This window comes from Mytilus edulis, chromosome 9 (genome assembly GCF_963676685.1).
Source record: "Mytilus edulis chromosome 9, xbMytEdul2.2, whole genome shotgun sequence".
NCBI classification, from domain to species: Eukaryota; Metazoa; Mollusca; class Bivalvia; order Mytilida; family Mytilidae; genus Mytilus; species Mytilus edulis.
The window spans coordinates 10,628,879-10,654,815 of record NC_092352.1 but is presented as its reverse complement, the minus strand read 5'-3'; the positions used below and the strand labels follow the sequence as shown (position 1 = coordinate 10,654,815).

Genomic DNA, 25,937 nt, shown 5'->3' with positions numbered 1-25,937 from the left:
GGTTCAAGAGTTAAAGCTAATTTTGTCTTTTCAGAAACCGTTAACGGGGGTTATGCCCCTTAAGTATTTCAAATCTCTTCTGTCAAAATGTAAAAAAGTTGCGCCTTAATGAACTTAACATTTTTCACTATTTACTATTTCTGTAAGTATGATCGCTTTTGAAATATCCAATAAAAAGTTGAAAGGTCAAAGGTGAAGGTCAACCTAAAATAAGCTTGAAAACACACTAAAAATCCTTTATATAAGGTAAAAATTCGCTATCTGGTACATGACCTTGACCTTTGACCTTTTGACCTTTGTCAAGGTCATTAGTCCCCAATGTCATTGCTGAAGACCCCATGGGTTTAGGACCTTTGGTTATATAGTAAAAGCTGATTTTCTCTTTTCAGGAACCTAAAACAGGGGTTATGCCCCTTACAGAAAGGTCAAATCTCTTCGGTCAAAACGTAACAAATTTGTGCATTAATGACCCAAACATTTTCCACTATACAACACTTCTGAAAGTATTAAGATTGCTGAGATTATCCCATAACAAGGTGTTAGGTCAAAGGTCAAGGTCAACATACACATTTTTGACCTTGAGGTATTTTTCAAAGTCACATGAATTGATGATGAATGGTGAAGATCCTAGGTGTCTACGACTTACGGTTTCTGAGTTTTGGTTGTCAACCGAAACCGGTTAATTTTAATAGGGGCATAACCCTACCAATGAGTCGTTGAATCTTTTCGATCAAAATGTAACGAAGAACCAGGGTCTGGACCTGAGCAAATTTCACCCTTCGTTATTTTTCTACCTTTTACGGTTACGGTGTTGGAACGATAACAACGTTTTTAGGTTTCTGAGGGATTACTCCAAACCGACAATATATTTCGACTCACAGGGTGAGTTCCGGATAGGTATTTATGACACCAATACAAAGTGTGAACATGAAAGCGACACGTCTTACGGTTAACGCGGATAAATTTGTCAAAGTTTGGCGGGAAAAGAATAATAATAATTAAAAACCAATTCTTCAGAGAACAATTGAAGGTCTTTCCACCTCGATAATAAGAATGAAATTTAAAAAACGATTTTCGAAAATGTCACTCCTTGTTGATGTAATTTGGTTCTTCAAATTGATATAAAAAAATAAGATTAATAGGCATATGCAGAAGACTTAATTGTTTTATTATGATCAGAAAATAATTTTTAGGGTCAAAATCTAGAACGTCAAATTGACCTTTGACCCTGACCTCAATTTCAAGGTCATAGGTCAGTGATCTCAAATCAAAAGACGCCAGGTCAATCATTTGTATGGTTGTTGAGAAATACTGATTTCAAATACATAAGGGGAGAAAACTCCTATAAGGGTTAACCAAACCACTTCGACTGAAATAGGTTGAAGTTGCGCCTTTTTGTAAACAGTAATTTGGCAAACAAATCATATCATTAACTGTAACAGTTTCTTTTGAATAACGATAACAAGCAAAATTAAAATGTATAACATGACCTTGACCTTCGACCTTGATCTCAATTTCAAGGTCATAGGTCAGTGAACTCAAAACAGAAGACCGGAGGTCAATCACTTGTATGGTTGTGGAGAAATACTGATTTCAAATACATAAGGGGAGAAAACTCCTATAAGGGTTTACCAAAGACACTTTGACTGGAATAAGTTGAAGTTGCGCCTTATTGTTAACAGTTATTTGCCAAACATATCATATCATTTACTGTCACAGTTTCTGTGGAGTAACGATAACAAGCAAAATTCAAAATTTAGAATATGACCTTGACCTTTGACCTTGACCTCAATTTCCTTCAAATGGACCAAGGACTTCATATCAAAAGACTGTAGGCCTCTACGACTTATAACGTATGAATTTAGCCATCAAATCGCCTATCTTAAATTTTCAAAGGGAAATAACTCCCATAAGATGACTTCCGATCACTCAAGACAAAATAAACCAAATCATTCTCAAGAGTAAACGAACAATTTGGTGAAAACAGAGATATATCGATAACAAGAAAAAGGGGACGCGGGGAGATAACTCCTATAAGAATAAGTGTTCGGTCACACAGGGTGAGTTTTGAAACCCCCATTACTGTACAACATCATTGGACAAAAAATCCATTCGATATGTTGTAAGACAAAAAAGCATCTCAGACGGCAGAAGAAAAAGAAAAAAAAAAAAAAAAAAAAAAAGCTAATCAGAAGAAAAACAAAAGGTCTTTCCACGAAAAGTGGAAAGACCTAATAATTATGATGATGATAATAATAATAATAATAATTAAAAACCAATTGTTCAAAGAACAATTGAAGGTCTTTCAACCAATAAGGATCTGTTTTGATATAAAAATATTAAGATTCAATTAAAAATGTCAGTTGCTATGTCTTTATGATATAAAAATATGAATTTTGAGCAAAGGTCAAAATCTAGAACGTCCAATTAACCTATGACCTTGACCTCAATTTCAAGGTCATAAACTAAGGATCCCAAATCAAAAGACCCTAGGTCAGTATTATGTATGGTTTATGAGTAATATCACTTTACGCATAATTCTAAATATAAGAGGGGCAAAAACTCCCATTTATTGTCTACGCACCCTTCCAATCAAAATTTATTAGTTACGACATGTCGCAACTAACAATTTAGTAAAAATAATTTGTCGCAATCTTATAAAGTTAATGAAGTAAGTGAAAATAAGCCAAAATCAAAATTTAAAATTTGACCTTGACCTTTGACCTTGACCTAATTTTCATTTTTTTGGACCAAGGATCTTAAATCAAAAGACCCTAGGTCTCTATCACTTATGGTTTACCAGTTAGAAATGCATATCACTTATATCATATATAAAAGGGGGGATAACTCTCATATGGAGTCTCCGGATAGCTTCGGTTCAAATGAAACAGAACATCCTGAGAATATAACGAGCAATTTGGAAAAATAAATTTGTCGGTTTCTTATACGGTTGCGAAGCCTTAGAGATAACAAGAAAAACAGTGTTCGGGGAGATAACTCTTACAAGGTAAAGTTTTTTGTTACGTGGTGTCAGTTTCAGAAGCGTATTAACTGTTCGATATCATATACCATATATCTTAGCGACATCTTGCGAAACAAAAAAACAGTGAAGGAACAAAAAGTTGGCGGAAGAAAAAAAAAAATAATAATAATAATAATCAGAACAAAAACAATAGGTCTTTCACCTGAAAGGTTGAAAGACCTAATAATAATAATAATAATAATAATAATAATAATAATAATAATAATAATAATAATAATAATAATAATAATAATAATAATAATAATAATAATAATAATAATAATAATAATAATAATAATAATAATAATAATAAACAGAAGAAATACAGTAAGGTCTTTCCCTTTTTAAAAAAGAAAAGACCTTAATAATACCTGTTTACCTTCACTGAGAACATCAGTCTAATGTCTAATTTTAGTTTGCTTGCTGCTATGTATGAAGTGAAAATTCCTTGTTTCGTTTCTTTTGTTGACTTTCATGTATTCAAATTCAAAATTAAATAGTAAATTAGTCAGTTTTTTTTATCCTCGGTGTTTCATGAAGTATCCAAACATGGTAAGCACGTTTTTAGTCCATCCTGCTGTACACGAAAGGTTTGTTTGTTTAGTTGACCAGGATATATAAAATCGAATTCTCGTATGATCAGAATTGTACCATTAAATCTGATTTCTCTTGTAGTCCTGTATCAAGTCAGGAATATGACAGTTGTTGTCCATTCGTTTGATGTGTTTTATCATTTGATTTTGCCATTTGTTAAGGGACTTTCCATTTTCAATTTTCCTCGGAGTATAGTATTTTTGTAATTTTACTTTTTTCTATGTTTGTTGGCATTGGTTTTTGTTGCAGTTAAGTGTTTCTGTTGTTTTGTACACTATGTTTGCTTTTTAAGCTGTCTGCAAATCAAATACTCTTTGAAAAAACTTGAAATAGTCATCAGTAGGTGGCCTAGCCTGTTGCGAGGAAAATTTTCTGCCACTATCCAGGATACCCTCTATACAGTTAAAGTTTAAATTAACCAAAACTACCGTTTTTTTACGCCCGTCTAAGACAAGACGTATTATGGTATATCGTTGTCCGTCCGTCTGTCCGTCTGTCCGTCTATCTGTCCGTCCGTCGTCCACACTTCGGACAATTGCTAAAAACCGCTTCCACCAACTTTTATTAAACTTTGTTGAATTGTTTATATCTATTGACGTAAGTTCCCTTTCGATTTTTATAAATTTCAGATTTTTCGTTTCCATGTAATGAAGTTTTATCCTTAAAAAAGGGGGATTTTCCAGTTTTCGTACAATTACTCAAAAATACTTTCATCAACTTTAATGAAACTTTTGTGAATTGTTTATATATATTGACGTATGCTCCCTTTCGACTTTTATGAATATCGGATTAACGTTTCCGTGTTATGAATTTTTATACTTAAAAAAGGGGGGATTTTCAGTTTTCGGACAATCCCTCATAAATAATTTCACAAAATTTTATGAAACTTTGGTCAGTTGTTTATATTTGTTGACTTGCTACCTTTCAATTTTTATAAATTTCAGATTATACGTTTTTCAGTTATGAATTCTTATACTTAAAAAAGGGTGATTTTTCAGTTTTGAACAATAACTCAAAAACACTTTCACCAACTTTGATAAAACTTTGGTGACTTGTTTATATCTTATTGATGTAAGATCCCTTTTGATTTGTATAAATTTCAGATTTTACATTTTTGTGTTATGCAGTCTTATCTTAAAACAAATGAGGCTTTTTTCCATTTTTTTCGGATAATAAATCAAAAATGCTTTCAGCAGTTTATGATGAAGCTATGGTGACTTGTTTATATCTATTGAACTAAGTACCCTTTTGGTTTTTTTTTATATATAATCTCTGATTTGATGTTGTACGGTTGTGGAATTTTTCTTCTTGAAAAAATGTCGGAAACGGCTAAGGGAATTTATTATTTGAATAATCGTAGAAAACAGCCTTATTAATGTACAAAAAAATCATTTAAACCATAAAGACATGCTAAAAGTGCAACGGACGTATCATGCGCTAATAGTGCAGCTCTTTATTATCTATGCTCGATTGTTTCCGAATAAGAATGAAACATTAAGCAATGGGGATTTAGCGGACAACAGTTAATCAATCAATCAATTACTACTATTTCTTTTTAAATGTTAAAATTAATACAAACTGAAATATTAAAACGTTCATTTAACAAAGTCCACAAACTTTTAAGAAGACTGTTGTACATTATTTTGCTAATGAAATTGTATCAAGTCTTTTCGTTCCTCAATAAGGTTAATCAAAATAAGCAGTTGGGATCCATGAAAATTTACAAAGTATACTTTCTTTTCATTATGTTATTTCCTTCACAAAATAAATGCTACTATTATGCAATATTGAACTTAATAACTGTACTTACTGAGCATTAACATATACAAACACATTAAAACAGACTATTACTCCCACAGCTCTTATCATGGCAATCTGAAATTAGATCGAATCTTATTTTTGTATACAAGTATATAAAAATTTAAATTATATTGGTTTTTTTTCAATCATTTATGAAAGTGAACATTGAGAAAAAAATCGCTTTTAGCAGCTAGTACGGTTCAATATTGTAAAATTAAGCTAAGAAAAATCGATGCAGAATTGTTCACTTCAAAGAGAATGATTTGACTTTATTTAATTCTTATTCATATGAACTAAAATGTGATTCCTTAGGAAGAGATGGATTGTGAGTTATCTATGCGTGTTCAGTTATCATAAGAAAACAATGTCAACATTTTTAAGGTGACACAAATGTGAATCATTTGATTGACTGATTCGATCCACACAAAAATCATTCATATACAGGTTAAATCGAAAATTAATTTATTTTTCTAATCTATAACATGAAATCAATAACATAAAGAAAAATCATACTGCACGAGGTCGCTGTCTATTCATATTTATGTTTATGTTTATATCGTGTTATATGACCGTCGGTAGCTTTCGAAAGTCATTTCAATAGTTTGTTATATGGCGTCTTGACTAAAATTCACAAGAAATTCTAATATATATATAATATATATACAATTTCTTATACAGTCACACAAACAAACAAAAAGTAACGTTATTAAAAATACCGAACTCCGAGGAATATTCAAAACGGAAGATCCCCAATTTAATGACAAAATCAAAAGCACAAATACACCAATCGATTGGATAACAATTGCCATATTCTTGACTTGGCAGAGGCGTTTTCTTCTGTAGAGTAAATAAGCTAAACCTGGTGTGACCATCGCATAAAATTCCATAATTGTGTGCGACGATCACACAATTGAGAGGTTTAGCTAGTTTAATTCACAATTTCCTACATAAGAAAACGCCTGTACCAACAAACAAACAGACTTAACAGGTTAAAAAATCTCAAAGATAGGATGAGCAGTCAACATTGTGTTAAAGTTGTAATCACTTTAAAAAAAATTTAAAAAAGAAACACAATAATGCATACAGACAAAGCACATCAGCAAAAATAACAGACAAGAATACAAAAGTTTACAATGGAACAATGACACGATGACTGGATGTGTATGTACAGAGCCATGTCAAATAGATATTACGAAAAGTAGACTAAACAGTAGAAGTATTATTGACAAAGACAGATAAAAGAATACTACAATTCGCTATTAAGATGATAAACAACGTCAATACCTAGAAAATAAACTTCAAGACCATCGTGTATTATTTGTGAAGTTGATATGGAATATTTATCAAAAAGGTCTTGGTATTTTCCAGTGACCTGTTCAAGAAAAGGAAGAGACGTATCTTGACAAACCATTGGTTCATCAACTTTCTGCTTAGACACTGGTGACGTTTTATAAAGTCTGAGTAGCAGCTGCAAGCTCTTGAATATAAAAAAATCGGAAAATGTATTTCCCATATATGCAGTTGAAGTTGGTATATTGCTACTAAAGAATTGTGCATGAATATAGAAGCTAGAATTCAATTGGTGTTACAAGTGGTTAACAAGAAGAGCAACTTGTTGTAAATGACTTTTCAAAAAAGCGTAAACCAAACACAAATTAATAGTGGTAAATAAAGGCAACAGTAGCATACCGCTGTTCGAAAGTCATAAGTCAATTAGTCGATTTTTTGATATAGTCATCGATAATATGCATACGAATATTTTCAATTTATGTTCCAGTGTATTGATTTTAGTTACGGAACCTAAAACATTTGGTCTTTATACTTCAACATGAAACTCAGTTTACGTCCATAAAGGGCCTCACAAATCATATATAAGGCCAATCATTTCAAATTAGAGACTTAAAAATTGAACAAAACAACACAAAGATAGATAAAGATAAATACCTAACAATTTTTTTGAAAAAACAAGAATGTGTCCAAAGTACAAGGATGTCCCACTCGCACTATCATTTCCTATGTATAGTAGACCTTAACATTGGGGCAAAACTCTTATTTTTGCATTAGAAATAATAAAGATCATATCATGTGGAACATGTGTACTAAGTTTCAAGTTGATTGGACTCAACTTCATAAAAAAACTACCTTGACCAAACAACTTTAAATTGAAGCAGAACACACGGACAGCCAAACGTACGGACGGACGAATGAACACATAGACCGAAATACACAATATGTGGGGCATAAAAGCTATTCGTTACCTTAGTGATGTTATATATTTTTTAAGTACTTATAAAAAGATAAGGCTTATGATTAGTTATATGAAACTCAGTTTACGTCCATATAGGGCCTCACGAATCATACATTAGGCCAAATCATTTCGAAGTTGTAAAGCGTTCACAGCCAAAAATTGTAGAAAACATGATCTAATCGATTACTGTACTGGGAACATCAGAGTGTTAGGGTTTTTTAAAGGTTAAATGAACAGTGAAATAACAGAAAATACCCGATAACCAATGTCTTGCCAACATACTAGTGCTGGTATATTCGCTAGTGAGTCTCCTGTAGGCTACAGTATACCAATATTCAAATCTCATAACTCCATCAATAAGATACAAGTCAGGGTAAAAATATAAGGATCCACACAGACTCATGTTACAATTAGGATGTTTGGTATGATTGCAAATTTGCCAGCTATCAACTAGATACCATTCGACGTTAAAGTATACTACGGGCTTCATGAAAACAAAACCCATTCCATCCATGATTGATAAAGATATGTCCCTTAATAATGGTCGCTGCAGTGTATGGTCGGTTAAAAAATAAATTTCAAATACATAATTCTTATTCACTCATGTGTATAAATTTGAATTCAAGTATAAAAAAAGGTCATGTGTGGGACCTATTCAGCAGAACAACGGATATTCGACGAGTTAATTTCGAATACCAATTTTCAAATATCAAAAAATCCAATTAGCAAATACATGTCAAAGCATAAACACCAAGTTGCAGGAGTCGCAGAAACTTAAAAAAATCAACATAGATCGGTGCGTAGACAGGTAAAGCGTCTCTTGCTATACATGATTCAACCGAACCAATACTGTAGTACAACCGGCACAATAGGGGACACAATCAATCATTTACCTATTGATCATTAGATTTTCTAAATTTCTATAGGTATTTCCCCTTTCATGCCTTATTCGTTTCCTGCTTTTGACTTAAATGCATTTCTTTTTACCATCAACAATATCTAGAATGCTTTTTTTTTTACAATATTTGTAACAAAGTATAATATAAACAGTTAGTATCTGTGTATGTTCCCAGTGGACAATGTCTTTTCTATCGTTATTGTAAAGTTTTTTGTTACTTTTTTAATAAGTAATACTACAATTGTGGCTAATATTATGGTTATTTAAAATTTATTGGGTTCACCGAAGTCAAAAGTTGAAATAAAGATTATTTGTTATACATATGTATCATATTCGGGACAGATATTATGAAAGTGATCAATGACACGCGAAACTATGTTTACAGAGTGTTAAAACTATACGATATAACTTAATATGCTTGTTGAATCTACTTTCTGTTTGAATATTGCTTATTTGTGTTAAAGCAAATGTAGTTTGCATATTTACACCAAACGATAAGCTAAATATATCCTTTCTTTATGGAATAAACCATATATTTATTGGCATAGAATAAATATATTGCTTGCATCCGGAAAAATTTCGAAAACTAATTACTTGGTACCATAGAAAGTGTATGTTCAGATGTGTCATTCTTTGGAATATAGAGGTTCCTCCATCATTAATGGTTCTATACTATGGATGCATGTCAACATAAGACTCAAAATAAATCTAACCGCTGGTAAAACTGCAATGTAACTTTCGAAAATGTCACATGTAAGCTACATGCTATACCATTCTATATATAGATACAAACAGAATAAAATATATCTATAGTTTTGATAATGATGGTTCAAGTCAACCCCTCAAGTGCAGATCGTACACGTTTCTGTTGCATTGAATCAAACGCATTCTAAGATCAAAACAATAAATAAAAGTTATTCAGATACCAAAAGGTCGTCAATCTTCAAATGTACTGATTGTTTACTATTTGTTTTAATATCGAGTAATGTATGCATAGTAGGGGATGCTCAAACATTCCCCTACTACACTTATAATACATACATGAGTAACAAATGAAGACCAGGATCTGTCTTCTCATTCTTTCGGAACAGTTTTAAATTTCTGGGGCTCGTGTTGTTTGATGTTACATATTGTTGTGTTTTGTGAATTGTTGTCTTTTCGGTGTTTAAATTTTTTTTCAATGACATAATCAGTTCGTCATCGACTTATGAGGTTAAACATCCCAGTGATATCTTCATTCTCTCTATTAAGTAATATAAGAGATCATAGGAAACTTGTCTTCTATTAATCTTGACCGTGTTCTTATACCTAATACTTTATGTTGCAGTCTTGCTGCTTATTAATGTTGTTAACATGACAGAGTAAAGAGATTAGAGGGAGGTATGTGCTCATAAAAAACTGTATTCACATCTACCTAAATTTGAATTGTTTCATGTCGATAAAGGGGAGGGTTACAGAGTTAAACTTCGGAGTGACCGAATAATAAACTGGTATTGTTATATTATATTTCGAAAACAAGTATACTGAAGATGATGATTTGTTGTGCCAAATAAAGGCAACAGTAGTATACCGATCTTCAAAACTTATAATTCGATAGAAAAAAAATCCGGGTCACAAATCAAAACCGAGAGACACGCATTAAATATAAGAGGCGAATGACGACACAAAATTTAACACACACAGAAACGAACTAAGCATTAGACGGACACGTTTTTCAGTACGATTTCATTTCATCTGTTCGTATATATTTAATTTCTTTCTTTTTATATCAGTAATATTTAAACAAATCTTTAAACTTTTATTAAGAATGGTTTATATATGAATAAATTTGCTTTTTTTTTAAAGTAGAAGCAAACAAAAGATGTTTCCAGTTTTAGATCTTAATGGTTGGAAGTATCTCATTAAATGTGTTACGGTGAAAACTAAAAGTAGCTCAGTACAAAGTGAAATGGATCTTCTTTAGTAAAATTCTCATACTTCAAATGTATTCCTTTTGCGATAACTCTAGCACATAAAACTAAACATTCATTGAATTTTCCTTGCAGTTCAGTATTTTTGTGATTTAACTGTTCATGCTTATTTTACTTGTTAGCAAATCTTTTTTTTTTTTCCTAATCAACCTCGATTTACATGAAGAACCTATTCAAACATATATCTATATGTTCATAATTAAGTGTCTTACCTTTATATGGAGTCAATTTAAAAATGCTGCACCGTTTACAATTTACAAATAATAACTGCGAAATACTTTAAATATGAATCCTATTCTTCCTGGTTTGTTTGACCAATTGTAATATTTTAAAAAACACTCCTTCAAGTAATGTTCATATTGTCGACACTAGGATTTTTAAATAAAAGGCTAACAATCAAAAATTTATGTGAGCTATGTTGAATGATAATTGAAGAATAAACAAGGTAGGACCAAATTCTTCTATTTTTGTTTCACTCGCAAGATTGAAATTTACAGAGATTTTTGTTAAATCTACAACGATGCCAGTGTCAAACACGTGATATCTTATACCTTAAAAGTTTTCCAACAGCTTGAAATATATATATATGTAATGTAATTATGTTATGTGTAAACAAAATCTGAAAAGATACTAATGCAAATTTTACATGTTTTAAAAAAAATCTTGTATCAACGAGAGTGCTAAATCAAAATTAGTATTTTCAATCTCGGTCGTTGTTAATGAGGCTCGAGGCGATACAAATTTCAGAAAAAATCAAACATTTATTTTCCATTGCAAATTTTATTAAGTACCTTTATTAGTTGTTACTTTATCATATGGTACAAAAAATCATTCAAAAAAATCAATTCGTGTTGGCCTCAGATGACTTTTAAAATGTATATATCATTGAAAAAGCTCAAAATTATTTCCCTTTGGTGCAAAATTGCCATTTGTTTTGGCATTAAAATTGAAATAATCATCGGTGCTCTATATTTTTTATTATAATTTTCAAATAAACTGTACTTAAACTGAACTATTGTAAAATTTAAGCGATTTCTGTAATTAAGTTATTTTTTTATTCAATGGCAGATTCCTAATCTATGGCAAATGTGACGTCATTTCATCCCAAATCTATATCAGGTTTTTTACAATCCAAATATATGGCGAGTTTTGTAATTTCCTAATCTATGGCGGATTTTTGTTGTTTCTAAATCTATGGCAAATTTTGAGCAAATGGAAAGCAATGCAGTACAGCAGTACATATATGTACATATATGTGACCAGCCACGACATATCTAGGCTTATGGAGGTAGAACGTCATTGTGTTAACTATATGTGACTAGCCACTTCCAAGTTTAGCAGGGTACATTGTCTCAAAATCATACCGGTATGAAAATGAGACTTTTCTATGACGACCTTTATTTATTGAAGGCACTTATTTATAAAATACAAAATTATTGTATTTATTGGCTCTTAGTAATGTTCAATAGCGTATTTGAATAAAATTTCAAAGACTTAAATTTACTACAATACAAACAATTCTTAGCTCTATTTTAGAACATGTAATCCAAACTTGTTGAAATAACGTTAGTTTAAAATTTGTCAAAGTAAGCTTTAAGAATTCATTTTTTTAATTTAGATTTATTATGCATGTCTCTATACATAGTATGCGACGCGTAACAGTTTATAGGTAGGTGTTCCCTTATATGCATTTATACGTTGCATTTGTTGGATATATTCCAGACTTCATTTATGAAAGGAAATCTATAGAGCAGAATTTTTTAATTTTTTTTGGGGTATCAATAAAAATGTAGATTCAAATATTTTTCACTTCAAACGATAAAGTAAAACTTCTTCAAAAAATATATATGATGTATAGTTCGGCATCCGCAAAAAAGAAGTGTTAATCTCTTCTTCACAAATACGTATTTCATTGAATCTCGATATTTATCATGTTTTAATTTTTCTAACAATGACGTTCTACCTCCATAAGCCTGCAAATGTCATGGCGGGTCACACATGATCAATGACTTGTCTGAAACCAATGGAAATGTGCGACATGTCTATAAACATTTGTGAAATGATGGTCAACCAAATCGTGATGGTAACCAAATATTTTTTTGTAAATGATGAATTCCTCAATACAGACTTCAGGCTTGAAATGTTGTGCCCCGTAAAAATTAAAAAAAATCTATATAATCATGGAACCTATATTTAACCCATTCCTTAGACCAACTAGTGAGTCCCTTAACAAATAAAAAGTTAAAAAAAAATAAAAAATAAACAGTTTGAATTTTCAAATAATATTTATTTTATCGTTATATTAAAGGGGCACTAGCTGTCAAATTCATTGTTACCGATTTGACTCAAATTCTCATATTTGGTTTATAACAATGTAAAACATTTATCCAAACTATCAAAAGTCTAAAATAAACAGTTTACAGAGCATGGGGTAGATAATATAAAGGTTCGTTTCGTGTGTATTTTAGTCCAGACGCCATCTAATTAACTATCGATTTGACCTCAGATGACCATATAAGCGATGTAAACAAAAATAAAGGTACGAATAGATTAAACCAACACGTGCAATTGCATTTTTATAGGTCTGTTTGATTTTATTTTATAGATTAAAAATAGATGTTTCTCATTGTTTTTAACCATATAAGAATGATTTTATGTGCATCGAATTAGTAATCAAATGATTTACCGTAGTTTCACTTTCATTGTTGACATTCTTTTTCTTTAAATAACCAGTACACGTACAATGCATGCGTTGTCAATCTCTAGCTAGGGGTTAACTTGAAGTTCACATGAATACCGGTTAGAATGATGATGACGTTTTCACTTGCAAGTGAATCAGTCAAAAATTATGTTTAATCGCTTATTTCAACAAAATTAAAGGAAATTGATTGCTAAAAGCAAATTATTATTTCATTATTCCAATTTGATTAATGATTGATCTAAAAAAAATCATACTTTATTTCTTTATATAAATCGTAGCTAGTGCCCCTTTAATACATCTGTTTTATTTGTTGATCAAATAGATATCCGTTAATTTTATCTTTCACTTAATAAACTTTGCCAGCTGCAGATAGTAAAATATTTACTATAACTCCTTTTTAGCTCACCTGGCCCAAAGGGCCAAGTGAGCTTTTCTCATCAATTGGCGTCCGTCGTCCGTCGTCGTCCGTCGTCGTCGTTAACTTTTACAAAAATCTTCTCCTCTGAAACTACGGGGCCAAATTGAACCAAACTTGACCACAATCATTATTGGGGTATCTAGTTTAAAAAATGTGTGGCGTGCCCCGGTCAACCAACCAAGATGGCCGCCACGGCTAAAAATAAAACATAGGGGTAAAATGCAGTTTTTGGCTTATAACTCAAAAACCAAAGCATAAAGAGCAAATCTGACATGGGTTAAAAATGTTTATCAGGTCAAGATCTATCTGCCCTGAAATTTTCAGATGAATCGGTCAATTGGTTGTTGGGTTGCTGCCCCTGAATTGGTAATTTTGAGGAAAATTTGCTGTTTTTGGTTATTATCTTGAATATTATTATAGATAGAGATAAACTGTAAACAGCAATAATGGTCAGCAAAGTAAGATCTACAAATAAGTCAAATGATCAAAATGGTCAGTCGACCCGTTTATGAGTTATTGCCCTTTATAGACAATTTCTAACCATTTTTTGTAAATTAAAGTAATCTTTTACAAAAATATTCTCCTCTGAAACTACTGGGCCAAATTAATCCAAACTTGACCACAATCATCTTTGGGGTATCTAGTTTAAAAAATGTGTGGTGTGACCTGGTCAACCAACAAAGATGGCCACCACGGCTAAAAATAGAACATAGGGGTAAAATGCAGTTTTTGGCTTATAACTCAAAAACCAAAGCATTTTGAGGAAATCTGACATAAATAAAAATGTTTATCACGTCGAGATCTATCTGCCCTGAAATTTTCAGTTAAATTGGTCAACCCCTGAATTGGTAATTTTGAGGAAAGTTTGCTGTTTTTGGTTATTATCTTGAATATTATTATAGATAGAGATAAACTGTAAACATCAATAATGTTCAGCAAAGTTAGACTTACAAATAAGTCAACACGACCGAAATGGTCAGTTGACCCCTTTAGGAGTTATTGCCCTTTATAGTCAATTTTTAACCATTTTTCATAAATCTAAGTAATCTTTTACAAAAATCTCCGCTGAAACTACTAGGCCACAATCATCTTTGGGGTATCTAGTTTGAAAAATGTGTCCGATGACCTGGCCATTCAACCAAGATGGCCGCCACAGCTAAAAATAGAACATAAGGGTAAAATGCAGTTTTTGGCTTATAACTATGAAACCAAAGCATTTAGAGCAAATCTGACAGTAAAATTGTTAATCAAGTCAATATCTATCTGCCCTGAATTTTTCAGATGAATTGGAAAACTGGTTGTTGGGTTGCTGCCCTCCTATTGGTAATTTTTAAAGAAATTTTGCCGTTTTTTGGTTATCTTGAATACTATTATAGATAGCGATAAACTGTAAACAGCAATAATGTTCAGCAAAGTAAGATCTACAAATAAGTCAACATGACCTAAATGGTCAATTGACCCCTTAAGGAGTTATTGCCCTTTATAGTCAATTTTTAACAATTTTCATTAATTTGGTAAATTTATGTAATTTTTTACCAAATATAGTTCTCTGTTACTAATGGGAAAGTTCATTATAGATATAATTGTAAGAAGCAAAATCGTTCAGTAAAGTAAGAACTTCAAACACATCACCATCACCAAACTACAATTTTGTCATGAATCCATTTGTGTCCTTTGTTTAATATGCACATAGACCAAGGTGAGCGACACAGGCTCTTTAGAGCCTCTAGTTTAATAATCCGGTACTAAAAAAAGTTGTGCCCTAGCTTGTTCAACGCGGGTTTTGTTCGGTACAGCACATTCTTCCGAATAATAGGTCACATCTTCCTTTTAACCATCCGCAAATTGTTGTCCAGGATATTACCTTCATCTGGAATCGAGTTCAAATCTATGAGATTCGCAATCGTTTGTGGCGGCTACCATGTAATATTGCGTTATTCAATTGAGACGCAATTTAAAGATCTGCCATAGATTTTGAGAAAACAAAAATCTGCCATAGAATTTGAGAAAACAAAAATCTGCCATAGAATTTGAGAAAACAAAAATCTGCCATAGATTTGAGTTGTTTGACGTTTGTAACGTCACATTTGCCATAGATAAGGAATCTGCCATAGATTTGGAACCCACCATAAATTATAGTTACAACAAATGACATTCGTCAGCGTCAATGTGTTTTCTTTAACTCGATTACACAATAGGAAAATAATATTGTGTGCGTATTTATATGAATAGGTTTATATTTTATTATTCCGTTATCCAGAAATGCCTCGCTAATCCCTACTTATTACTGAATTCGTACGTACGAAGTTTCAAACCCCATATTAACAAACTGTTACAGTGAGTTTTATATTGTATCATTCAGATGGTATATATTACTGATCAGCTGGATATTTTTTTGTCGTAAAGGATGATTTATCCCTTGTTTTCTATTGTTAAAGTATGAGCCTTTCTGATGAAGGTAAATCCAGCAAAGCACTTCGTTCGAGTTTGATTTTCATTAGGGTTATATGTGTCTAACAACATAACTCGTATCTACCATGTCTTCAGATCTGCAAATGTTTTTTTGGCAAAAGTGTGTTCTTCCAACAGCGGGATTTAAACTGATGTGTCTGTGAAATTATCGCAACACTGCCCTATATCTCCAAGAAAACTAGACTTTGTGCAAAGGCAAATGTAGCTTTCGTTTGTCAAGTTTGCATTTCCTCGTCAGCGTCATTCGTATTTGTAAAATAGAGGCCTAAAAAATAACTGGTATTCCAATCTCATATGATAAATACGAACATACAAATGAAGATAAAAAATAAAACTAGATGGATTGCATGAATGCTAGAAGAAGCGAAACCGTGTGCATAGGCAGATTGAACTTGAAGGAAAACTTTTTAAAGTTTTCTATGTTGTGTCATGTGTACTATTGTTTGTCTGTTTGTCCTTTTCATTTTTTTGCCTTGGCATTGTCAGTTTATTTTCGATTTATGAGTTTGACTGTCCCTCTGGTAACTTTCGTCCCTCTTTTATTATGCATTGGGGTTTTAATATTTTTCCGTTTTGTCTTTTCAGAATCTACTACTCTGCCAACTACCTATTTTCACAACTATAACTGTATCATAACTGCGAAATTGAAAAATCTTTAAAATTTATGTTCACAAACATTTACTAAGTATTTTATTCTTAATTATTTCAGTAAATATATATAAAAATGTATTACTTGTCATTTCATTAAAGTGGAAGGTATTAGGTATCAATGAGTTACATTCATTTAAAAAAAAAAGTGAACTACTTAAATCTAAAAACCGTTACATTTAAACTTTCCGCATATCAAATTCTTTTCATTAAAGTTTGTTCTTGATCGTGATATGGAAGTAATCAAACAATGATATTGGGTTAAGTCTTCTGGTCTTACATGTTTTGAATTGGATTTCTTTAACTTTGGTACATTCAAACCAATACTTGTTGAACTATTCATAGATAATTTTTACTTACAATGTTTTTTTGGTTTTGCTCACACATCATTGTCAATATAATTAATTCTATGCGACTGTCATACAATTGAGAGAAGTTTAGCTCGTTATAAAATTTGGTTGTATCCACTGTTATCCACATAAAAGAGGGACGAAATATACCAGAGGGACAGTCAAACTCATAAATCGAAAATAAACTGACAACGCCTGGCTAGAAATGAAAAAGACAAACAGACAACAATAGAACATATGACACAACATAGAAAATTAAAGAATAAGCAACACGAACCCCACCAAAAACTAGGGGTGATCTCAGGTGCTACGGAAGGGTAAGCAGATCCTGCTCCACATGTGGCAACTGTCTTCTTGCTTATGTAATTACAAATTCGGTAAATAGTCTAATTAGGTAGGTCACATTCATGAAAGAGAAGGGGTTTGTAGTTACGACGTAAGGAACATATCCGATATCATTTGTGAAACGGTTATTCCTTAACGGTCAACCAACTCGTGATGGCGTCCGTAAAATATATGAAGGGATGATTTCAACTTCACCATTTGGAACTCTTAGTTAAATAGCTTCCTTGTGAGCAGCAACCCTCTATCAAGAAAATCATGATAGGAAATGCAAGCATGGGAATATCGTATAAACTGGGAGATATATACCCCGTATGCAGGTGTTGGAATGTTGCTACTTAGAAATGGAAAGTTCACAATTGGAAAGCTGAAATCAGTTCTTTTGTCGTAAAGTTTTGTTTTCGACCGACCCTCATTGTCAATATTAAGATGTAAGTCAAGATATGAGGCCGACTTAACTGTATCTATTGTATCCTTTATCTCTAGTTCGATGGGATGGGATAAATGCGTTAAGCTGGGGTCACACATTCACGATTTATACTGCCGTCCTTGACAGGACCATTCCCGATTAAAATTTGTCAAAAGTCTGATCAAGATCCTGTGAATCGTGGATGAAAATTCAAACTTTGATTAAAATTTGTAAAAAAATAATTTAATCACGACAACAATCAGATATTGTTCAGGAAGCATCGATATTCAACCGTTTCTAAGCGAATTTATCCCGATAATCCCGTTCTCAATCGGCTTTTAATCCAATTTGTATTTTTCGCCAGGTAAAATTCGACCGAATATGTTACGACTTCGTCCCGATTCTACCGAATGAAATCCGACAGAGATCAGACAGTGACCAGACAGTGAACCGACGCTGACGGAAGTTATCCGTTCGAAAACAGTCGGCATAATCTGGATGAGCAGGTACTGTCGGAACGTTATCCTATTAAGGTCGGCTCTATCGCATTGCAAACGGCTTTGTCTGGTCTCAGTCGTATTGTATTCTGTAATTGTCGGGACTCTGACGTGGGTATTATTGACGAATTTCGTATTAATAACGGGACTGTTCCGGAACGGTTTCGGCAAAAACGGTTCGCAATCCCCACAAGATCTGGATGCAATCTGGACTCAATCGGCAGAAAAACAGCAATGAAAAATTTCTCCGGATCATTCCCGTTCCACAGGACACCGTCCAGAATACACAGAACATTGTTAGGATTTTGATCCGATACAGCAGAATCTGTCACGACATAGGCACGATTGTAATCCGACTAGACTAAATCGGCTAAGTTTCCCCGAATGTTACGGGACGCACCTAACTGTCGGGGTGCTTCGCCGAACTATTCGGACCCTTCCCGACCCGTAGGAATCTGTTACGAAATTAAACGACTGCGTTCAGACAATGATAGGACATTCCAGATAATTGAGGATATTAATCCGACTTTTTCACTTTTCGTTTCGTATCGCTGTCTAGTCTCAAACGGGAGCAATAATCGGCAATGTGTGAACCCCGAATTAAACATTGTCACCAAATTTTGAATTATTTAGTGAAAAAACGTCATCTATATAGCGGAAAGTATATAGCACATAAGAAATACCCGTACCAAGTCAGGAATAAGAGCGTAGATTTCTATTCGTTTGTTGTGTTTGTGTTTGAGCTTTTGGTTTTGTTTTTGCCATTTGTTAAGGGACTTAAAACATTAATTCTTTTTAGTTCGATATTTTTATTGTATTTCTTTTCATTGAATAATTTTTTTCTTGTTGTAGATTAACGCTTACACTTATTCAGCTATGATTGACTGAATATCAAACAAGGATGAAATTGATGAACTGGTGTAGGTCCTTCTTAATTTGTGTTTCTTGTTTATTCGGCATCTTAAATTGTAAATATATACGCTTCCAGGGAAATTATGAATACAGTTACCACTACATCTCTGATTCAACTATACATGGTTTGGGAAACTTCAAGACCGATGCAAAGGTGCGTTGATCTTATTTGCTTATCTTTGTTGAGACAGATAGAAAATAAAATAGGTGATCGCAATACAATTTGATATTCCTATTTGCCTCTTTTGTTTACAACATACTGTTCAATTTTCCAACTTTAGTCCCACAAAATTATTATTTTCTTCCAGTAATAACAGTAGTTAATTTGTTGTAAGGAATGGTGTATGTAGAAACCATATTTGGATGATATAGCGTCCCTATGAAGAAGATACATATCAAATATTACATGGAGCGCTTTCACAATGGCTATAACAGTAGTGTACCGCTGTTCAAAACTCATAAATCGATAAATAAAAACGAATTCGGGTTACAAACTAAATCTGAGGGAATATAAATATAAGAGAATAACGACACAACATTTAAATGTAACACACACAGAAACGAACTAAGCATTTGACAAAATCCGATGAGAATTACAAATATAATCTATATAAGGTTTTTTTTCCCCAAAAGTTTAATGAACCAATTGTATTCAAAATGACATAATGACCTGTGTAAAATTTTATATATTTTTAATTAGGGTCTTGTGTAACAAAATTCAAATTTGCATGGAATAAATTTTACACCCGATTCAGTATAGAACAAGAATGTGTCCCAAGTACACGGATGCCCCATCCGCATTATCATTTTCTATGTTCAGTGGACCGTGAAAATGGAATAAAATCTCTTTTTCGCAATAAAAATAGAAAGATCATATCACAGGGAACATGACAGACGGACGCAAAGACCAGAAAACATAATGCCCATAAATGGGGCATAAAAAGGCTTTCCATCAACAGCAAAATGTACACTACCATAGCGTTGTGTCTGTTCTTTCATTATATTACTTTTTTCTTACATGTGACCAAATTATAAAAACCTGATGATGCTAATATAAACCCAAATACAATCAAGTCGCTGAACTATTTTTTACTGCGCTATTCTGATTAATAGTTTGTTTATACGGAAATAAGTGTTTAAAAATGACTACAGTATATCATATTTGTTTTTGGTAAACTATTTTGGTGGAATACTTTTGGCTAGGCTCGGTATTTATACATCCTGACATTATGTTCTTGCGCTATCGTTCTTTTTTTTGGTATTTTTGTCTTTCAATTTTGCTTACTTACTTTGTATATAGAGTTTCTATACGCCTTTTTTTATTTGTTAAAATAGTTTTTTGTTTATATATGCATTATGATTATAACACAATGTTGATTACTGTACCGTATTTTTGGTCATTTTTACCAGTAATGTCTGTTAGTTTTGCTCACATGTTGTTGTCTATATAATGAAATTATATTCCAGTGTCATACAAGTGAGAGGTTTAGCTAGCTATAAAACCAGGAAATGGTTTACCAAGTCAGGAATATGAAAGTTGTTTTCCATACGTTAAATGTGTTTGGGCTTTTGATTTTTAACATAACAAAACGTATATTCAAATTATAAAAAATCTCAAATAAATAATTTGCAAGACATTGGCTCAATATTATGTATCATTGTTTCGTGTGTAGGTTAGTCTAGACGCCTTCAATTAAATTTAAAGTTTACCTCCGAAGACTGCTGTAGGTCACAAATACAGATATAAAAAGATAACGAACACGTGCAATTTGATTTTTCTATGTTTGTTTAATTTCATATCATAGTTTAAAAATATATATTAATCATCGTTTTTAACTATATGGGAATGTTTTTTTGTGGATCGAATCGGTCATTAAATTATTTACCTTTGTTTCACTTTCAATGTTGACTTTCTTTTCTTTTAATAACTGAAAACGCATAATTAATGTGTAATACATCTCTAACTTAGAGTCGTCTTCGGTGTTTCTTAGCTCATTTGAAAATGATGGACTATACTGGCTGCTAAAAGCGAACTATCAATTCACGATTTCAAATCCATTAATGTTTGAACAAGCAAATGTCATATTTAAATGTTTTTGTATATCTCCCAGCTAGTGCCCATTTAAGAAGTGCTAAATACCAGGTTTATATATATCTATCTAATCTATATCAGTCGTTTTTATTTTGACAAGCCGATATTGAAATAACATTTTTCTTAGGCTTCGTTGCCCATGTCTCGTTTTATCGACGTTGACTCCTATTTAATTTGATTACGTTAAATGGCAGCTCATACAGTTTATAAATGTTTTATCATTTAGCCTAATTGTATCGTGATTGTGTATGTGGATTCTATGTATCTGTGCTAATCAATGTTCTTTTTCCTAATACTTGTATTCTCTATATGCCCCTTGTGGGTCCTTGATTGGAAATAAAATTTATCTTATATCTTATAGAAAACTGAATACAGGAGCGTACGCGTTAAAGCTAAAATAGTTTATGGTAGCTAGGGTGAATTAATTGGAAAAAACACTGTGTCAATTCCACTGCTAGTGGAGGCTTTCTCCCCGAGGGTAGCGCCTGTCAAGCAGTCAGTACTACAGTGTTGACATGAATTATCATGAATATTATCATTATCCTAAATAAACTGTTAAATAAAGGCAACAGCAGTCTACCACTGTTCAAAAGTCATAAATCGATTGAGAGAAAAAAAAATTAGGGTTTCAAACTAAAACCGAGGGAATCCCATCATGTATAAGAGGATTACAACGAAACAACAGAAACACTGACGCGCTACTTAAAAAGACCGACAATGCAACATTCGTAGTAACGAACTATTAGATAAAAACTGTCATATTCCTTACTTGTTTTTTTGACATTTTAAGAAAAAAAAATAGGGGGTTGGACCTGGTTTTGTTGCTAGAATGTTTCGAAATATTAAGAATTTCTACTTTAGAAATAGATTACCTTAGATTTATTTGGCAAAATGTTTCGGATTTTTGGGTCCTCAGTGATCTGAAACTTCGTTCTTAATTTGACCTTTAAACTTTTATAGCATTTCTGGTGAGTCTTATGTAAACAATACGCGTTCTGGCGTACAAATTTTAATCCTGGTGTCTTTAATGAACTTATATGCCGATTTTCAAATTTCATTAATCGATCACAAATAGATAAATCAAGATTGTATTAGTTTTGTCCATTATAAGACACACCAATCAGACAGGTTTAATTCCTAGTAGGTTTATCGTTAAAAACGCTCTTCTCTCATATAACACATTGTATAGGGACTTTAAACATACTCACTTCGGAATATGAAAACAAACAAATGATAAGATATATTTTTTTCAAAAGGAAAACAACAGAGAATACAAAACACAGCATAGAAAAACAAATGTTCCTTGGTATAAAAATAAAAACTTTGATTTAAAAACAACGTGTACGATAGGCTTGTTACACCACAAACATTTAAAACTTCACACATTTCAGTAAAGAATATGAATCTTTGGCACAAAAATTCAATTCATTATAGATACATATTTTTTCATCGAGATAGATAAATATTCATATTCAAAACACGATGCTTGTGAACTTTTCAAATTTAGAAAATTTGCTGTTGCGAGTGATATAATATTTGAAAGGTTCCGGATGGATTCTGTTTCTTTAATGATTTTAATAAAATTGAGAATGGAAATGGTGAATGTGTCAAAGCGACAACAACCCGACCATAGAGCAGACAACAGCCGAAGGCCACCAATGGGTCTTAAAAGTAGCGAGAACCTCCCACACCCAGAGGCGTTTTTCAGCTGGCCCCTAAACAAATTTGCATACTAGTTCAGTGATAATGGACGTCATACTAAACTCCAAATTATACACAAGAAACTAAAATTTAAAATCATACCAGACTAACAAAGGCCAGAGGCTCCTGACTTGGAACAGGCGCAAAATAGTGGCAGTGTTAAACATGTTTTTGTTTTTTAATCTCAACCCTCCCTCTATACCTCTAGCCAATATATGTATACTATATGTAGACCGTACAAAGCTGTCTTTGAAATCAAAAAGAATTATTATTTCAATTATCCAATGAAGAACTGAGACCAAAGGAACCACGCGTTGATTATAAAACTCGTCAACCGGTCAGGAAAGATTAAAACGTAATATTCCTATTTTGAATGTTTAGGAAAAATAGAATATAGCTCCTTTTTATCTGACATTTTTGTCTATTCATACAACAAAACATTGTTAACATTCAAACAAAGTTTACAGGTCTAAAATTTAATATCGGAGAACATTTTATATTAGAAAAGATTATTTTTTTTAGGGAACCTCATCACCTCGCCATTTATTTGCTGGAATCCCTGGCTTCAAATACTTGAATTTTATTTACTAAAGTAACTTAACCTTACCTAATGGAGTCTAAGAAAGTATAATTTAGTTTAGCTTTGTCAACACCACAGTATATGTTAAATATATGGTATATTTTTTATTTTTTTATTCTTTGTTTCTCTCTAATTTGTTTGTGCTGATTACCACATAGTTATGTACTTTCATTATTATTTGTGCTTGTGTTAATGTAGCAAAAGGAAATTATCATTGTCTAGTGTATTGAATGGTTTTATTAAGACATATTTAGCTATCATACACTTCGTTGCCAAAATCTGAGTCAATTATTATTTTTCTCCAAAATATGGGCCATTCTTTTACTGAAAGAAATTTAAGACGCATTGTTGTATAATTTAGTATGAAATATCTGGGGTTTTTTTTCAGTTCTAACCAGTACTTACCAGTTCTAGTTTTAAAAAGTTTTAATGTATAACATTATAGGGTTACGGTATTATTATCAAACTTTAAAAAATGCCAATAAACTTAAGTACAATTTAAAAAAATACATATATACATATATGAAAGTAAATGTACTAGATTTCTACGTCTAAATTTAAATTTTGCACAAGATAAAAAGATTGCAAAATTAATTAAGCTATTCATTTTTTGTTCCGAATTTAATCTCAAATTTTAGGATGTATTGTTATTTCAATTCATACTCTCATAAAATGTATGTCTTTGTAATACTTTATTTTATAGATGTCTGTACAATGATTTAAATTTCAAAACTTTGCACATTAGAAGTCATAGTAGATTTTATTACAAACAAAAATGTGGTTTACTGATGCAGCTAAACGTATGAGTCAATGTCGAGATGGTTGTACTAGAAGAAATTTAAACTGTTAAAGATTTAGCAGATTCTGTTGTTAATATGTGGGTGCGGGAATTTCTCGCTACATTGAAGACCCATTGGTGACCTTCGGCTGTTGTCTACTCAATGGTCGGGTTGTTGTCGCTTTGACAGATTCCCCATTTAACAGGATATTATTCGAACTATGAATTATTTTTAATTATGGAATTTGCTTAATTTCTAGTGCTTGAAATTTTTAATAAATTCCATGTTTAATTGGTATTATAATGTTTTGAGAGGTTCATAACACTTCCCATACAATGTATTTTGTATATATAGTGTTGTACGCGGCACAGCACATTCTATTAAAAATGTATTATCTTCTTTGTAATAGAAAGCGTTGTGCGTAGCACAGCACCCTAAGTATAAAATAGACATGGAATTTATTAAAAATTTCAAGCACAAGAAATTATGCAAATTCCACAATTAAAAATAATTTCAAGTTTAAATAATGGCCTGTTATTTCCTTTCTCAATTTTAAAAGACATAACATACAATCAATTGACCTATCTGATTTATATTTGTGGCATATTAACAGTTTTCGATCTTGGTTGATTTTAAGTATAATCGCGCGAGGCTCCACACTTCTTATGATTCGTAGACCTGTTTTTAAAATATCCAATTAATAAACACTAATTATTTGATTTGCGCATGCACCAGTTTCAACCGGCTCTACAAATAACATCCACTTTACCAGTTTTTGGAAAAAGATCTAAAGACTCGAAGCCAGCACTTGATTAAATCAATACAAAGTTCACTTGGTTCTGTGTTAAAATGAAAACGGTGTTCACAACTTCAACTTGAGATCAATTTGGGTATTCTTTGAAGTTCCTTCTTATAATAATGCTACGAAGATTTTATGGGATTAGACATCCCTGGGGTTCAGAGCGCTGCTTATTACCTTAAACATATCCTTTATCTTAGATATTCAACCACAGGGATATAAAGACCTTAAGCTGAAAAAATGTAAAATCTAATTCTAAAACTGACTCATGTGTATTGTCACAAACAAAAATTGTCCCGCTGGTTATGGTCCCGTGTGGTTCGTGTTGTTTATTCTCTAGTTTTCTATGTTGTGTCATGCGTGCTGTTGTTTGTTTGTCTTTTTCATTTTTAGCCATGGAGTTGTCAGTTTGTTTTAGATTTATGAGTTTGACTGTCCCTTTGGTATCTTTCGTCCCTCTTTTATGCTAAAACGGGGTCCTTGACATTGTTAAAATGGAACAACTTACAGAATTTCCCAGCTCATCAACTTGAGAAAAACCTTCATGCAGGCGGGGACTATGCTAGGTAATGGTTTTACGTCATCCCGATGTTTATATTTCAAAATGGCAAAATATTGCCAGGGATTGTGATTCCTTTAGTGTCATCAGTAAACCAAAACTCCTATTCATTATCAGTGTAATCTTTCTGTATGTTATGCTATTTG

The 25,937-nt window shown here is 32.2% G+C and overlaps 2 protein-coding genes across 2 annotated transcripts in view; one reads left to right on the top strand and one right to left on the bottom strand.

Moving 5' to 3' along the window:
* Positions 1–10,969, bottom strand: part of LOC139489504 (uncharacterized) — an 81,515-nt gene extending 70,546 nt beyond the window's left edge. Inside the window, exons 1-2 of the mRNA XM_071275987.1 lie at positions 10,745–10,969; positions 5,427–5,491 (exon numbers count right to left, since the gene is read on the bottom strand). Of these exons, the coding sequence (XP_071132088.1) occupies positions 5,427–5,485 (59 nt within the window). The 5' untranslated portion in view covers positions 5,486–5,491; positions 10,745–10,969. The remainder of the gene's footprint in view (positions 1–5,426; positions 5,492–10,744) is intronic.
* LOC139489503 (uncharacterized) overlaps positions 10,900–25,937 on the top strand; it is a 255,507-nt gene continuing 240,469 nt past the window's right edge. The window contains exons 1-2 of the mRNA XM_071275986.1: positions 10,900–10,977; positions 19,222–19,435. Coding sequence (XP_071132087.1) covers positions 19,271–19,435 — 165 coding nt within the window. The 5' untranslated portion in view covers positions 10,900–10,977; positions 19,222–19,270. The remainder of the gene's footprint in view (positions 10,978–19,221; positions 19,436–25,937) is intronic.